The sequence below is a fragment of the Mastomys coucha genome, unplaced genomic scaffold (assembly GCF_008632895.1).
Source record: "Mastomys coucha isolate ucsf_1 unplaced genomic scaffold, UCSF_Mcou_1 pScaffold15, whole genome shotgun sequence".
Classification (NCBI taxonomy): domain Eukaryota; kingdom Metazoa; phylum Chordata; class Mammalia; order Rodentia; family Muridae; genus Mastomys; species Mastomys coucha.
The window spans coordinates 104,201,000-104,216,695 of NW_022196897.1; the positions used below are offsets into that span (position 1 = coordinate 104,201,000).

Genomic DNA, 15,696 nt, shown 5'->3' on the forward strand with positions numbered 1-15,696 from the left:
ATGTCTAATTTCCGGAGGAACCGCCAAACTGATTTCCAGAGTGGTTGTACCAGTTTGCAATCCCACCTTATATAGTAACAACCTTATATAACTTTTCTAATACTTGATCAGTTATCTCTGAACAACTTTATATCTTTATTTTTAGAGACAGAAGCCAGAGACGATGTGCTGACTCTACAGTAAGTAAGAGACATGTACTAACTATAATTAAATTGTTGTTTAATTTTTTTTTTTAAGATTTATTTTATTTATTTTATGTGTATGAGTACATGAGTACATTGTAGCTGTACAGATGGCTGTGAGCTGTCATGTGTGTGGCTGCTGGGAATTGAACTCCCGGCCCCACTTGCTCTGGCACCACTCACTCCACACCAGAAGAGGGCATCCGATCTCATTATGGGTGGTTGTGAGCTACCATGTGGTTGCTGGGACCTGAACTCAGGACCTTCAGAAGAGCAGTCAATGCTCTTATCCACTGAGCTACCTCGCCAGCCCTAAATTTTTGTTATTTAGCATTCCTTCTGTCAAATATTTAACATTAATTTAAAACACAAATGGTAGAATTTCATATATGTACCACTATATCTGAAAAGTAAGTCTATAGTATAGTCTTAGTAGTGATAACAAACTCCATTTTCACGTAGAGACTCTTAAATTAATTATCTAGTATAAATTTCATTTGTAGAAATTTATTTCACCAATCAACTTGTGAATGTTTTAAATAATCACTATGTAAGATTCACTGAAGGTTATTATAATAGCAAGCAATGCAAAAGATCCTAAAGATGGCAAAAAGATCCTTTATAATGGTATAAAGGAACCGATTAAATAAATCTCACCTTTTTCATGTAATTCAACTAGAGAATGCATATGTGTATATATTTACTTCTGTGTGCATATATTTACTGTACATGTATAGCATCTTTATAAATACATGTCTCTTAACTAATACATGCATGAAACATCTGTGAAAATAATTTTGATTTTTTTTATTTTTATTTTTGTATGTGTGTGTTTTGATTCTTTGTTTTATGTATATGAGAGTTTTGCCAGCATGTATGTATATATACTATGCATATACAGTACTTGCAGAAGCCAGAAGAGGGCATCAGATTCCCAAGAACTGGAATTTTAAACAGTTGTGAGCTGCCATGTGGGTGCTGAGAATTGAATCCAGGTCCTTTGGAAAAAGACAGTCAATGCTCTTAACTTCTAAGCTGTCTCTCTGCCCTAACCTATTAAGACTTTAAAGTTAAAATTGTTTGGAATGAATTGAATTAATAATAGCCCTGGTTTTAAAGTAAAGAACAAAAAAAGTGAAAAGTAAACAATATTTTTTGTCCTTTAGATGATCCATTTCCCATGGTTATTTTTAGTGTAATTACAAAAGTGATATAGAACTATATGCTGGCCTTTAGCTTTTATGAAAACTAAATAAGTTAGATTACTTAATAGTATATAGCCAGCTTTTTACTCTGTGTTGGGATTAAAGACTACATCTGCAATACCTATTTGTCTTCTTAAGTCTTTCAACTATGTATTCTTCATAATTATTTGGAATATAATATATAAAAATGCTTTTTTTTAGGAATAAGAATTTAGATGATAATTATTGTGAAATTACTGGTGAGTATGACCAAAATATATCTCTTCTTCATATTCCTTTTGTTCATCTAGATTGTTTGATGCAGGTAAAACACTCATATACAAAAATAAATAACTTTAAAAAATTAATACATATACAAACATGTGGTATACACTTGTAATCCTGTCACCCTGGAGGATCAGAACTTTAAGGTCATCCTTGGTTACATAGTAAGTTTAAGTCCAACCTGGGATACATGAGATGAAATAAAAAAATAATGCCAGGTATGGTGGCACACACCTTTAATTCTAGCACTTGAAAGGCAGAGGTAGTTGGATTTCTATGAGTTCAAGGTCAGACTGATCTATATAGTGTATAATAATCACTGTTTTCTATCATTAGAAAAGGCTCTTAGGGACTACAGTATAACTCAGTAATAGAGTGCTTGCTTGCCATGTCTTGGGTTTGATCTTCAGCATTGAATAAGGAAAATGTGAATTCAAAATCTTTTTTTATTTATGTTTTGGTTTTATGAGACAGGGTTTCTCTTTTGTATCCCTAGCTGTACTGGAACTCAATCTACAGACCAGGCTACCTCTACCTTCTGAGTGCTGGATTAAAGGCGTATGCCACCACTGCCAATCTTAAAGATATTTAATTCATATGTCCTTATGAAAAGCTTAATAACTATTGTCTTTTTTTTTTAATTGTTTTTTTGAGACAGGGTTTTTCTGTTTAGCCCTGGCTGTCCTGGAACTCACTCTGTAGACCAGGCTGGCCTTGAACTCAGAAATCCACTTGCCTCTGCCTCCCAAGTGCTGGGATTAAAGGAGTGCACTACCACTGCCCGGCGCAATAACTATTGTCTTAGTTATGTTTTTATTGTTCTGTTAAGCACTATGGCTAAAAAATGACTTGGCAAGGAAAGGGTTTATTTTTGTTTATAGTTGTAGTTCATTATGATTGGAAGTCAGGGCAGGAACTAAAAACAGGAACAACATGGAGGCAGGAACCGAAGCAGAGACCAAGGAGGAACACCGCTTACTGGTTTGCTCAACATAGCTTGCCCATCTTGCTTTCTTATACAATGCAGGTCCACCTGGTAAGGAATGTCACAACCCACAGTAAGCTGGGCCTTTTCACATTAATCATTAATCTAGGAAAGGCCGTACATACAGACTCGCATATTCACAGCTGAGGTTCCCCTTTCCAGATAACTCTGGCTTATGTCAAGTTGACAGCAGAGCAACCAGGACACTGGTAAATACTTCTAACTGATGATAGTCCTGAAAAAGAAAAAAAGACTTATGGCATGATATTTTCTTACAATAATCTTTTTCTTATTGTTCTATAGGTATGAACACTTTGCTTTGTGCTCCAATTCAGACTCATATGCAACAAAAGGAGGTATGAAATCATGCAAGTATCTTCATAATTTAATCTCCCACAGTTAAAATAACAAAATTTTATTGTAATGGTATAATTTTGAGATAACTTACCAAAGTGAATTATCATAGCCTATTAAAACTTCCTACATTTTCAGGTAATTGAGGAAAATTAAGTCATTACCAATTTAAATAATACCAAGACCTTTCAAACTTTAGTGAGCATATGAAATGTCTCAGAATTATATTAAAATATAGAGGGGTTTTTTTTTTGATTGAAGATATAGCTCAGTGGTATTTTGTTTAACATATGCAAGGGTTTATATTCAACACTTAGCATCACACACGGAAAACATATATATGTATTGTGTGTAGGTAGACAGACAAATCTGTGACAGGTTGAAAGGATAAACTCTTCAGGGATTACATAAATTTTTTTTAAGTATTTATTTTGTTACAAGATATATGAGTGTTCCAATTCATGTATGTATGCACTGTGTGCATACCCGGTACCCCGAGACTCTAGAAGAGGATACCAGATCCCCTGGGACTTGAGTTAGAGACAGTTGCTAGCTGGTACGTAGGTGCTGGGAACTGAACCTTGGTCCTCTGAAAGAGTAGAGAAAGTTCTTAACTGCTGAGGCATTTTTCTAGCCCCAAGAATCTATATTTCTAACCATCTCTTGAATGACACTGACATGCATGTGCACAGACTGTACTTTGAACAACAAGGAATTAGAGGCTATATCTTTGAAAACAGGATGCCCCCCCGAAGTATGTAATATGAATTAGCCATTATGTACCTATGCCTTTCTAAGATTTTACTTAGGGCTGAAATTACTATTCAATACAGAATTTTCATTATAGTTTCATTTCATACATTCAGTGCTTTTTATTTTTTAGTGTAGAAGGCATATAATTAACTTTGAATTTTAATTTTTCCTAAACTAAAAGTATTTATTTATAGACTTCAGCTTTTAAAAAAAAGTTTGAGGGCTGGAGAGATGGCTCAGTGGTAAAGAGCACTGACTGCTCTTCCAGAGATCCTGAGTTCAATTCCTAGCAACCACATGGTGGCTCACAACCATCTGTAATGGGATCTGATTCCCTCTTCTGGTGTGTCTGAAGATAGTGACAGTGTACTCACATATATAAAAATAAAGAAATCTTTTTTAAAAAAAAGTTTGAGACAGGTCTCCAGCCCAGTCTGACCTGAAACTTAACTCTGTAACTAAGGGTGAATTTGAACTTTTTTTGTTATTTGAGACAAGGTTTCACTCTGTCGTGTAGCTTTGACTATCTTGGAGATCACTGTATAAACGTGGTTGGCCTCAAAATCAGAGATCCCAGCATGCTGAGATGAAAGACATGCACCACTATGCCAGCTCCTTTGAACTGCTTGCTGACCCTCATGCCTCCATTATAGGTGTGAATTAACAAAACTGGTCTATATTGTGCTGGGGATTGATCATAGGGCTTTATAATAACATAGTAAATATAATAACATGTTATTTGTTATAATAACAAGTAACATAATAACTACCAAATGAAGTACATCTCTAGTCCTAGGGGGAAAATGTAATAACAGTTACATATTATATACTATACCAAGTAAAGCAATATAGCTTGAAACCATTACTAATTGTGCTTACATAGTACATGTTAGGGGTGAAGAGATGGCGCGGCAGTTAAGAGCACTGTCCACTCTTCCAGAGTTCAATCTCCTGCAACCACATGATGGCTCACAAGCATCTATAATGGGATCTGATGCCTTCTTCTGGCATGCAGGTGTACGTGCAGATAGAGCCCTCATAAAATCTTTAAAAAATATATAGTACATATTATTACATACTTTTTTCAAAAATTTATATTTTGGGGCTAGAGAATCGGCTCAGTCAGTAAATGTTCTGGATGCTTTTCCAGAGGACCTGGGTTAATTCCTAACACCTACATGGCAGCTCGCAACCATGTGTAACTATAGTTCCAGGGAATCTGACACTTTCTTCTGGCCTCTACAGGCACTAGGCAAGCAAGTGGTTCATAGGCACACATGCAGGTAGAACACCCTTATACATAAAATAATAAAATAAAATAATAAATTACAAAAAAATTATATTTGGTCTAATTTTTCTATTTTTTATTATAGTTTTCAATTATAGACTGCAACCGTGAAAGGAAACATGCAAATGATCAGACAGTCATCTTTTCAGATGAAAACCAGATGGACCTGACAGCAAGTCACACTGTGATGATTACCAAAGGTCTTTCAGATTGTACCAAAAATGAAAATTCCACAAAAATAGATACCACATCCTTTCTGGAGAATTTAAAGCATCATGCTGCAAATTCAAGAATTAAAAGGGATTTAGCATGTCCCACAATTTCCATAGGTCAAAACATTTTCTCAGAAAAGATCAATTCTGACAACTTCATAAAAAGATTGAAAACAGAGCTTGATAAGGAAAATGCTGAGATACCTGTTTATTCCAAAGACTCAAACAGTGCCTCTTCAACACAGCAAATGCATGCATCTCATAGTGTAGATGAGAACAGTAATAGGACTAGAATCTTTAGAGAACAAGATGATGGGATGAATTTGACCCAGTGTCATACAGCCTGTATTCAGACTTGGATTCCTCCATCCAGAGAGGCCAACTTAGGAGAATCCAAAGGTGATAATACAATTTATGGCAATGAATGTATGGAGTTGACAACTAACTATACAATACAGGTTTTGTCATCAGAAAATAATTTATCTGAAAGAGAAACTCAAACTCAAAATTGTATGAATGTTACAACAGTTGATGGAGCTACACCTCCAGAGAAGAAAACAGCCCTTAAGGATAAACTAAATGCTGCTTTTCAAGGCTCTTTCCCAAACCCTGAAAATAAAATTCATATTACCAAATGTCATTCTATAGAGTCAGAAACTCACACAGTCACACAGATTTCTAATCAAAGTGCCAGCACATTGGCTATAACCTCAGAATCTATATATTCTAGTCCAGCTATTCAAGGGTATAAGACAATTTTTTATTCTAGTAGCAATGATGCAATGGAACTGACTAAGTGTCTATCAAGTATGCAAGAGGAAAAAAAATTGCTGAAGGCTGATAATAAGTATTCTAAAATATGTACCAATCCAGATGCTGGCCCACTCAGAGAGAAAACTATTTATCCAGAAGAGGATAGCATGGACATTACCAAAAGCCACACAGTTGCAATAGATAATAAGATATTTAAACATGATCAAGAAAACATTAAAAAGGAAATAACAGCTATACCAATATTTGAAAAGGAAATGATGATCCAAAATCTTATACCTATGTCAAAAGATGAGAAGCTGAATGTAAATTTTATTACAGTTCCTCAAGTATCTAAGGAAAGATTACAACAGAGTCTGACAAATGCTGACAAAGAGATGGAATTCTCAACAGGTAAAGATATGGATTTGACTAAAAGTCACACAACTAAGTTAAGTCAAGTTATTCCTACAACTTTCGACTTAGCATCAAAGAATGTCACCAAATCTTACTCTCAAAGCAAAAGCCCTTCAGATGAGTGGGAAAGCCTGGATAAACAAGTAGTGCTAGGCCAGCATTCTAAACTTCCTTTACCACAGAGGAAAAATGTAGATGATCCTGACTGTTCTCATCATAAGATAATGTACTCAGAGGAGGCACAAACTATGGATCTAACCAAGAGCCACACTATTGTAATTGGGTTTGGTCCTTCTGAAATACAAGAACATAGTAAAATTAAATTAGAACACAGAAACAGCCAACTTACAGCAGAAAGCAGACAAACACCTGTGAACATTCCTGGAGGAAACTCTAGAGTAGTAACAACTAATGATATGGACATGTTAAAGGACAGAAGTATACATAAGCCAGAATTGCTGAAGGAAAAACAAAATATCAAAATTTATGGAAGAAAAAGTACCGGTGGACTGAAAATTGATAAAACTATATTATTTTCAGAGGATAATGAAGATGATATGGATATCACCAAGAGTTGCACAGTCAAAATAAACCATAGATCTTTATTAGATAAACATGATTCTCATTTAGTATCTTTGGCAGGAACGTCTAAAACCATTTTGCATGCACATGGACAGGTTGAAATGGAAATCAATAGAACTCCTATAACTCCTTTAGAATGTAAAATTATCTCACCCAATGATATAACTCCTGGTGATCTGAATAAGACTGTGATGTCTATAGATGATCATGAGGAACTAGAAATGACAAAGTCCCATACTGTTTTCATTGACTACCAAGCAGAGGCGAAAGGTGTACTTCCAGACAGAATTGACTTTCAATTATCCAAAAAGGAAAGCCTACAGAAGCCAAAAGTGACATCTACTCCTGCTGAAGAGATTGTTTCTATTTCAAAAAATAGTGAAAGCAATCATGTACCAGCAAAAGGCAGCCAGCCAACAATATTAGAGGGCGGGTCTAATAGTGGGCCTGAAGAAGAAACTAATGATGCACAGAAGCCTGGATTTCTGAATGAACTTCTGTCAGGCAAAATTCAGAGAAGAAAAAGCCTTAGTCTCAAAAACAAGACTATTATATTTCCAGAGAATGATAAAAGTAATAGAGATATCACTCAGAGTTCTGTGGTGGAAATAAGTAATGAAACTAGGCTGCAAGACAGAAAGGGTTTCAATTTTGTGCCATTGGCAGGAACTTCCAAACCAGTTTTGTCTGCATATAGGCCCATGGACTTGGAGATTTCTAAAAGTCAAACCACCGCTTCAGAATATAAGACTGTCGCACCAGATCAAATAACTACTATACCTATGGATAAAACTGTAATGTTTGTAGATGATCTCTGTGATCTGGATGTCACCAGATCCCATACGGTTTTCATCGATTGTCAAGCCAAAGAGAAAGTATTTCATGAATATACTAACTTGGGAATACAAAAAACAAAAAACTTGAGTGGTTCTGAAGGTGATACCTGTAGTCAAGAAATCACCAAAAAACCAGTAGCTGAACACGAACACCATATGACAACTGTTATTCCTTCTAATACATTATTTAGTGATCAAAGTTCAATGAAGATCAAGTTTCATAAAGCTGATATAGGTGAGGAGGTCAAAGGAAAGGAAGAGGAGTCCAACACATTGAAACAAACTAAACCTGAAAGTTGTCCATTAAATATAACAGATGGAAAAAATGTGGATTTTACAGCTGATGTTTGTAGATCCAGTGACAAGTATTCCTCTTTACCAAATATTTCTTTTTCTGATAATTTGAATGGTAATACTATGTCCTTGTATGATAAAAATAAGGAGAAAGCTTATAATTGCCAAGTGCCAAATGAGTTTGCTTATGTAGAGATTTTACCAAGTACATATCACATGGATTCTGAAAAACTGTCTGTCTTTGCACCTTGTCCTTCAAAAGAAGTTACTCAAGCTGAAAGTGCCATAGCACTGCATAAAGATCAAGATCTGATAGAAGAGCATCTGGGGGAGATGGCTAAATTTAACTCAAAGCATGCATCTCATAAACTCGCAAAGGATCAAGTGGACGCCTTTGTTGATGTTAGTGTTGCTTCTCAGTCTCATCTCTCAGCCCAACAACCTCCATCTACTCAAAAAGGGCAGGATGTTGCCCATAGAGACGAAGGAATATTGTCTAAAGCTGGGGAGAACACTTTACCTTTCCTTATAGGAAATGTCTCTGTGTCCACATGTGTAAATGAGTCCAAGATGCCCACTAATGTGGAACACTTTGCTATAACCTATAAAGAAGAACTGAATAAAAGTATTCAAAAAGATAACTGTAGTACAAATGTACATAGCCCTAGTAACTCAGCCCTGACAACACAAGTCATTCAAACACATGCCAATGGTGAAGAAGCACTAGATTCTATAGTTCCATCTAATGTTTCATGTTTTAGTAGTGCCAAACCAAGTCTGAGTAACTTGAATAGAAAAACTGAGGAGGTTTTGGACTTTCAGACTGTTCACTTATTACCTCCTGCAGAACAGTTACCTGAAGAAGGAAGTCAGGCACATAGTATGAGTATAGTACAAGCTACAGAAATATATAGCCTAGGTTCCAGTAATGATAGAAAGGAAGCAAGTAAAACTTCCTGTAATAAGGCTGAAACTACATCTGTACCACCAAAAGCAGCTGTTAAAGACAAAATGAGAAGATGTTCGTTGGGAATATTTTTACCCAGATTACCAAACAAGAGAAGTTGTAGTATCACTGGTGTTGATGACCTGGAACAGATTCTAGCAGATGCAACGGACTTAACTCACCTAGAAACTCAGCCAGTCTGTAGTAAAGATCCAGGCACTGGATCTGTTGCAGCCAAACTGAATTCGTGTCTTTCTCAGTGTATAAATGAGGAAAATCTTCCTATAGATCCTGATGAGATACCTTCATCAGATTCTGTTAGCCTGGACATTGAGGAAATTGCTCCAATTGACACATCCCATAAAGAGATTTTACCCCCTGAAAACAAAACAGAAACCTGCAGGGCTCAAAAAAGAACCTGTGTTCAAGAAAATGATGTTACAAATGAGAAAAAAATCAGAACACATGATAGTGCACAAGATCAAGAGGTAAGCTGTCTTGAATTAAAAAAAAAAATGATCTTGAATTTTTTGGGAAGTTTCTGAGCAATAGAAACTATTTCTACTTACTATAGGTTAGTGAGACATTGCTATATAGAACTATTAGAGGTCAGTTCATAACGAACTTAACATGACATGGTGGCCTATACCTGTAATCCCAGCACTCTGAAGGGTAAGGAAAGAGGACTGCTGTGACTTTGAGGCTAGCCAAGGCTACATAACGATTTTATCTCAAAACAATTTGTTGTGGCAAATACCCACAAAAGTGGAATTAAAATTGTATAAATACCAAATATTATAATTGTGTCTTGCCTTTTTGATACAGCATCTAACTTTATTGCCCTGAATAGCCTCAAGCTTGTGGACCTCTTGCCTCTAACTCCCAAGTGCTGAAATTACAGATGTACTTTATAATGCCAGATCGAACTTATATATAATTCTAAATATCCAGTCACTTTTGCTGGTGATTTGTCAGTATTACTTTGTGTATAAGAATCTCATGGAAGGATTGAAAATTTTGTATGAGTGTATGAGGGAGAGAGGAGGACACAACACTTATATGGAGGTCAGAGGACAGCTATGGAGTTGGTTCTCTCCTACTTTGGTATGGATTCTAAAGATCAAGTCATCAGAGCCAAGTAAAGTGCTTTACTTACTGAGTACACTATTGCTCTCTTCAGACACACCAGAAGAGGGCATCAGATCCCATTACAGATGGCTGTGAGCCACCATGTGGTTGCTGGGAATGAACTCAGGACCTTTGGAAGAACAGTCAGTGCTCTTAACCGCTGAGCCATCTTTCCAGCCCACACACACAGTGTTGTTTCTTAAGATAATGTGTATGTTATAGACACTGACTTCATCCTGCTAAGTGCTGGGATTATAGGCATGTGCTATCATGTCTACCTTGAAAAGAGTTTTTCCATGTTATAAATATTTGAGGTATAAAAATTTTCTACTATTCAAAATGGAAAAAGAAAAGCTTGACAAGGTTTGCTTGGTATATCAAGACATGTCAAAGAGCCTATTTCTCTATTGACTGGAAGAATGCCTAGGTTAAGTTTAATACTTGAAAATGAACCAAGATTTATTTATCTATTTATCTGTTTGTTTGTTTGTTTTTTGGGTTTTGAGACAGAGTTTCTCAGTGTAGTCCTGGATGACCTAGAACTTGCTTTGTAGACCAGGCTGACCTCAAATAGTCTTTTACAGAGACCACCTGTCTCTGCCTCTCAAGTGCTCAAGGGCATGTGCCTCCACTGCCCAGTGATATTCTACTTATTTAGTAAGTTATTGTATATGAATTATGTAGATAAATTTTGTTAGAAACAGTATTTTTGGCTGGGTGGTGGTGTAGTGTGCCTTTAATCCCAGCACTCAAGAGCCAGAGGCAGGTGGATCTCTGACTTCAAGGCCAGCCTATTCTAGGATATAAATCTTAAAAAAAAAAATTTAGTCACTGTAAGTACCAAGCCCATAACTTCATGCTGATGTTTTTAAATTATGTACTGTGTACATGAGGACACTTTTGTGCATATATATGATATGGAAGGAAGAACTTGCCACAGCATGCATGTGGATATCATGGGAACAAAGTCATTGTCTCAACTTGGTGGAGTCAATTATCTTCTTTTCCCTTCATATGGGTTCTGGGAATGGAACTCAGGCCACTATGCTTACATAGCAAGTGTCTTTATTTTTTTCTTTCTTCCTTTCTTTTTTGGTTTTTTAAGACAGGGTTTTTCTGTATAGCCCTGACTGTCTTGGAACTTACTTTTAACTGGCTCTTATGCTGATGTTTCTTTGGTAATTTCAGATTTTTGATAATCATACTGAAGAGGACATCAATAAAAATGTCAACAGTGTATTGCTGAAAAGCCTGAGCAGGACACCATCTAGTTGCAGCAGCTCTCTAGATTCAATCAAGTCTGATGGACTCACTCTGGACGTCAGCAGTAAGAGACTTGTGAAGGCTAAATAATAACAGTTATTTGAATGTTTGATTAATAAGTATATTTCAGTTTAGGGAGTATTTGGATATTATATAAATCCTTTCAGTGTTGAAGAGTTGATAAGTAATATTTTACTTTTTTTTTTTTAATTTTTTAATGAGCTGGGCGGTGGTGGTGTACTCCTTTAATTTCAGCACTTGGGAGGCAGAGGCAGGTGGATTTCTGAGTTTGAGGCAGGCCTGGTCTACAGAGTGAGTTCCAGGACAGCCAGGGATACACAGAGAAACCCTGTCTTGGAAAAAAAAATTTTTTTAATGAAATGACAAGTGTTATATTACAGAGAAATAGTTGATTTCCTCCCAAAGCTTAGAATTAGTGGGGAAACATTGAATGGAACCTTAAAGCTGTATTACAGATATTTTCTCTTCCTAAGTGAAAAGCTTCCCAGAAACATCCTAGTTCATGGGATGCATCAGGATCATGAACAGCACATAAATCTGAAAGATAATTCAAATTAACTTCACATTTTAGTATTTGTTAATTTGTTTTTGGTACAAGATCTCACTACCTGTAGTTTTGGCAGCCTAGAATTGTGATGTAGACCAGAATGGCCTTAAACTCAGAGATCTGCCTGCTTCTGCCTTTCCAGTGTTGTCACTAAAGGTGTGCACCACCATTTCAAGCCTTACAGTTTATCTTTGACTTGCTTCCCTTTTATATAAATTTTGCTTTGTTTCTAGCACAGCGTAATAGCCACATGGAATCACAGTTTCTTGGTGACACTATCTGTGAAGAGAGTTTGAGGGAGGTATGTTAATGTATTTCTCATTTTAATTATTTTTACATTTATTACTTATTTTGTGTGTATGTGTTTGAGTGCATGTATGCCATACTACACATGTGACAGTCTAAGGACAACTTGCAGAAATTGATCTGTCTTTTCATCATGTGGGTCTCAGGGATTGAACTCAGGTTGTCAGGCTTGATGTTGAGTGCCCTTGCCTGCTGAGCCATCCCATGGGCTGCTATTTCTCACTGAGGTTTTATTTTGCTTATTTTTTTTGTGTTGAAACAGCATCTTTCTTTGTGGCCCTGGCTAGCTTGGAACTCACATTGTAGATTAGGCTGACCTCAGACTCCTTGAGATCTGTTTGTATCTGCCTCTGAAGTCCTGGAATTAAAGGCATGTGTACTACCATGATGGCTTATGTCTTGCTGGTGTTTTTGTTTTTGTTTTTGTTTTTGTTTTTGTTTTTGTTTTCTTCTTAGACAGAATTTCTCTGTGTAACCCTGACTATCCTGGAACTCAGAGATCAACCTGCCTCTGCCCCTTGGAGTCCTGATGTCAAAGTCATGTACTACTCAACTTTATTTCTCACTTTAAATACACTATTTTTAAGAGTCTTTTGTTGGCTCTTTTTTCTATTTATTTATATGTGAGTACACTGTCACCCTCTTTAGATGCCAAAAGAGGGTACTGGATCCCGTTACAGATGGTTGTGAGCCACTATGTAATTGCTGGGAATTGAACTCAGGACCTCTCAAAGAAGAGCCAGTGCTTTTTCTTAATAACTGAGACATCTCTCTAGCCCTGTTGTTGTTTTTTTGAGACAAGAGCCCAGGCATGGAGGCTAGCTTTAAACTCTACGTAGCCCATGCTGGGCTTGAACTTCCTGATCTTCCTGCTTCCACCACCAAGTTTTAGAATTACAGATGTGTGCCACCACACCTGGCTTAGTTTTTGTTTTGTTTTGTTCTCCCATATGTCACAATTGGGCTCAAACTTAATATATATCTGAAAGTGACCTGACACTTTTGATCCTCCTGTCTCTACCTCCAGAGTGTTAGGATTATATACATGGGCCACATGCCAAGTTTTATGTAGTACTGGGAATCCACCCCAGAGCCTCATGAAAGCTAGGCAAATAAATAATTTAAAACTGGGTTATATCAAGGCTGGCGAGATGGTTCAGCGGGTAAGAGCACTGACTGCTCTTCGGAAGGTCCTGAGTTCGGATCCCAGCAACCACATGGTGGTTCACAACCACCAGTAATGAGATCGGACATCCACTTCTGGTGCATCTGAAGACAGCTACAGTGAATTACGCTGGAGCAAGCAGGGCCTGAGCTAGCAGGGCGGCAGAGGTCCTGAGTCCAATTCCCAGTAGCCACACACATGATGGCTCACGGCTATGTGTTCAGCTACAGTGTACTCATACACATAAAATAAATAAATACATTTTTTAAAAACTGGGTTATATGGGAAGAGAGGCCCTTGGCCCTGTGAAGGTTCTGTGCCCAGTGTAGGGGAATGCCAGGGCCAATAATTGGGAGAGAGTGGAGTGGCAAACATGGGGAGGGAGGAGGCAACAGGGGTTTGTTCCTGTTAGTTTTGTTTGTGTGTGTGTTTGTTTGTTTTTTGGAGGGGATACTGGGAAAGGAGAAATCATATGACATGTAAATAAAGAAAATATCTAATTAAAAAAACTGGGTTATATCTCTAGCCTTAGAATTTTTAAAATTATAAAGTATTTCAAATATATAGAAGGCTCATTTTTCTTTGCTAAGGATTCAACATAGTAGCTATATCAAGTATTATCTTAGTCTGTTCTCTCTTGTAATAACTGAATACCACAAACTAGGGAGTTTATACAGCCAGCTCGTGGTTCATTAAGCTTTATAAAGTATAACACTGCTACAAGCTCAGCATGGGACGAGGCCGCTAGGCTGGAGGTATGGTGCAAAATCTCAAGTTTTTTATTGCCATAGTATCTCATGGCAATAACCAAGTGTCTCATGGTAATAGCTTACCAAGTTGAATTAATTTTCCTCTTATAAAGCCATTAATGCAGGCTTGGAGCCCCTAATATCATGACTTCATCCAGTTATCTTCTTCCACATACTATTGACATATGACCTTGGGAATTAATGTGAGTTTTAGAGGATCAAGCACCTTGATCTTAATAAGTAGAAATTAAGAACAAATGTTTAGCCTTTTGAAAACTATTTTAAATAACCTTAAAAATCTGTTAGACTGGGTTTGGTGGTTGGCACCTCTCATTCCAGCACTAGAGAGACTAAGATTGTGAATTCTAAGCCATACTGGGCTGCATAGCAAATTTGAACTACAGAGGGATATCTTTTTTTTTTTAAGATTTATTTAGTTTTGTATGTGTATGAGTGCTCTACCTGCATATACAGCTGCACACCAGAAGAGGGTTTAAGATCCCATCATAGATGCTTGAGAACCACCTGTGGTTGCTGGGAATTGAACTAAGGACTTCTGAAAGAAGTTTGGCCATTTCCTTAACTTGGTAGATAAAGCTGTAAGAAATGAATGATGTTGTTAGAGTCAAAGTGAATTTACTTTGAGTGTTCATATAAAGTTCTTTTTGATTTTTAGAAACTCAAGGATGGACAAATTACAATAAAGGAGTTCTTTATACTTCTTCAGGTCCACATCTTAATACAGAAACCTAGGCAGAGCACTCTCCCAGCCAAAGTAAGTGCAATTTCTTGGCAAAATATTCATCTTAGCTAAAATATATCATGCTCTGTTGTTGTCATTGTTGTTAGTTAGATTAGGTTGCACCAAATCAAGCATTTATTAAACAATAAAATCATGAACTAGGGATGTAGCTCAGTTGGTAGAGGCCTGCCTACTATGAATGAAGCCTTGAAGCTGCCAAGTCTTAACATCCTGAGTTTGTATACCCTGGTGATGTTCCCTTTTCTCACACTGATGGACTTGTAATACCAGCTGCCATCTCTGTAAAACATTTCAGTGATGCCTTTGGAGGCAAGATCTCAGATTGGTATACAGCTTGACATCCATGAGTATTTTTTCTCCATCTTGGTATAACTAACAATATCTTGATGTCAATAGAGCCAAGTCATACTCAAGAAGAAAAGAGACGCTGGGCGGTGGTGGCGCCATTTTGCCTCAGTCTCCTAAGTGCTGGGATGGTAGGCATGAGTCACTACTACCTTGATTTTTTTTTTCTCCTTTCTATTTTAAGTAAAGTGGTTCCTGGTAAGCTTAATTTTTAGGTATTGATTTTTTTAACTATACTTATCTATAGTGTGTATATGTATATATGCACATGCATGTACATGTTTTGAGGTCAGAGGAGAATTTATGGGAGCCACCTTGCTACCCCTTGATTTTCTTTCTTT

The 15,696-nt window shown here is 36.8% G+C and overlaps 1 protein-coding gene across 8 annotated transcripts in view; it reads left to right on the plus strand.

The window, feature by feature from the left end:
- Knl1 (kinetochore scaffold 1) overlaps window positions 1-15,696 on the plus strand; it is a 63,464-nt gene that overhangs the window by 19,614 nt on the left and 28,154 nt on the right. For all 8 annotated transcript variants that reach the window (XM_031371492.1, XM_031371488.1, XM_031371491.1 and 5 more), the window contains exons 7-13: window positions 146-179; window positions 1,589-1,626; window positions 2,940-2,992; window positions 5,117-9,556; window positions 11,385-11,523; window positions 12,261-12,328; window positions 14,924-15,022. In XM_031371492.1, coding sequence (XP_031227352.1) covers window positions 146-179; window positions 1,589-1,626; window positions 2,940-2,992; window positions 5,117-9,556; window positions 11,385-11,523; window positions 12,261-12,328; window positions 14,924-15,022 — 4,871 coding nt within the window. The remainder of the gene's footprint in view (window positions 1-145; window positions 180-1,588; window positions 1,627-2,939; window positions 2,993-5,116; window positions 9,557-11,384; window positions 11,524-12,260; window positions 12,329-14,923; window positions 15,023-15,696) is intronic.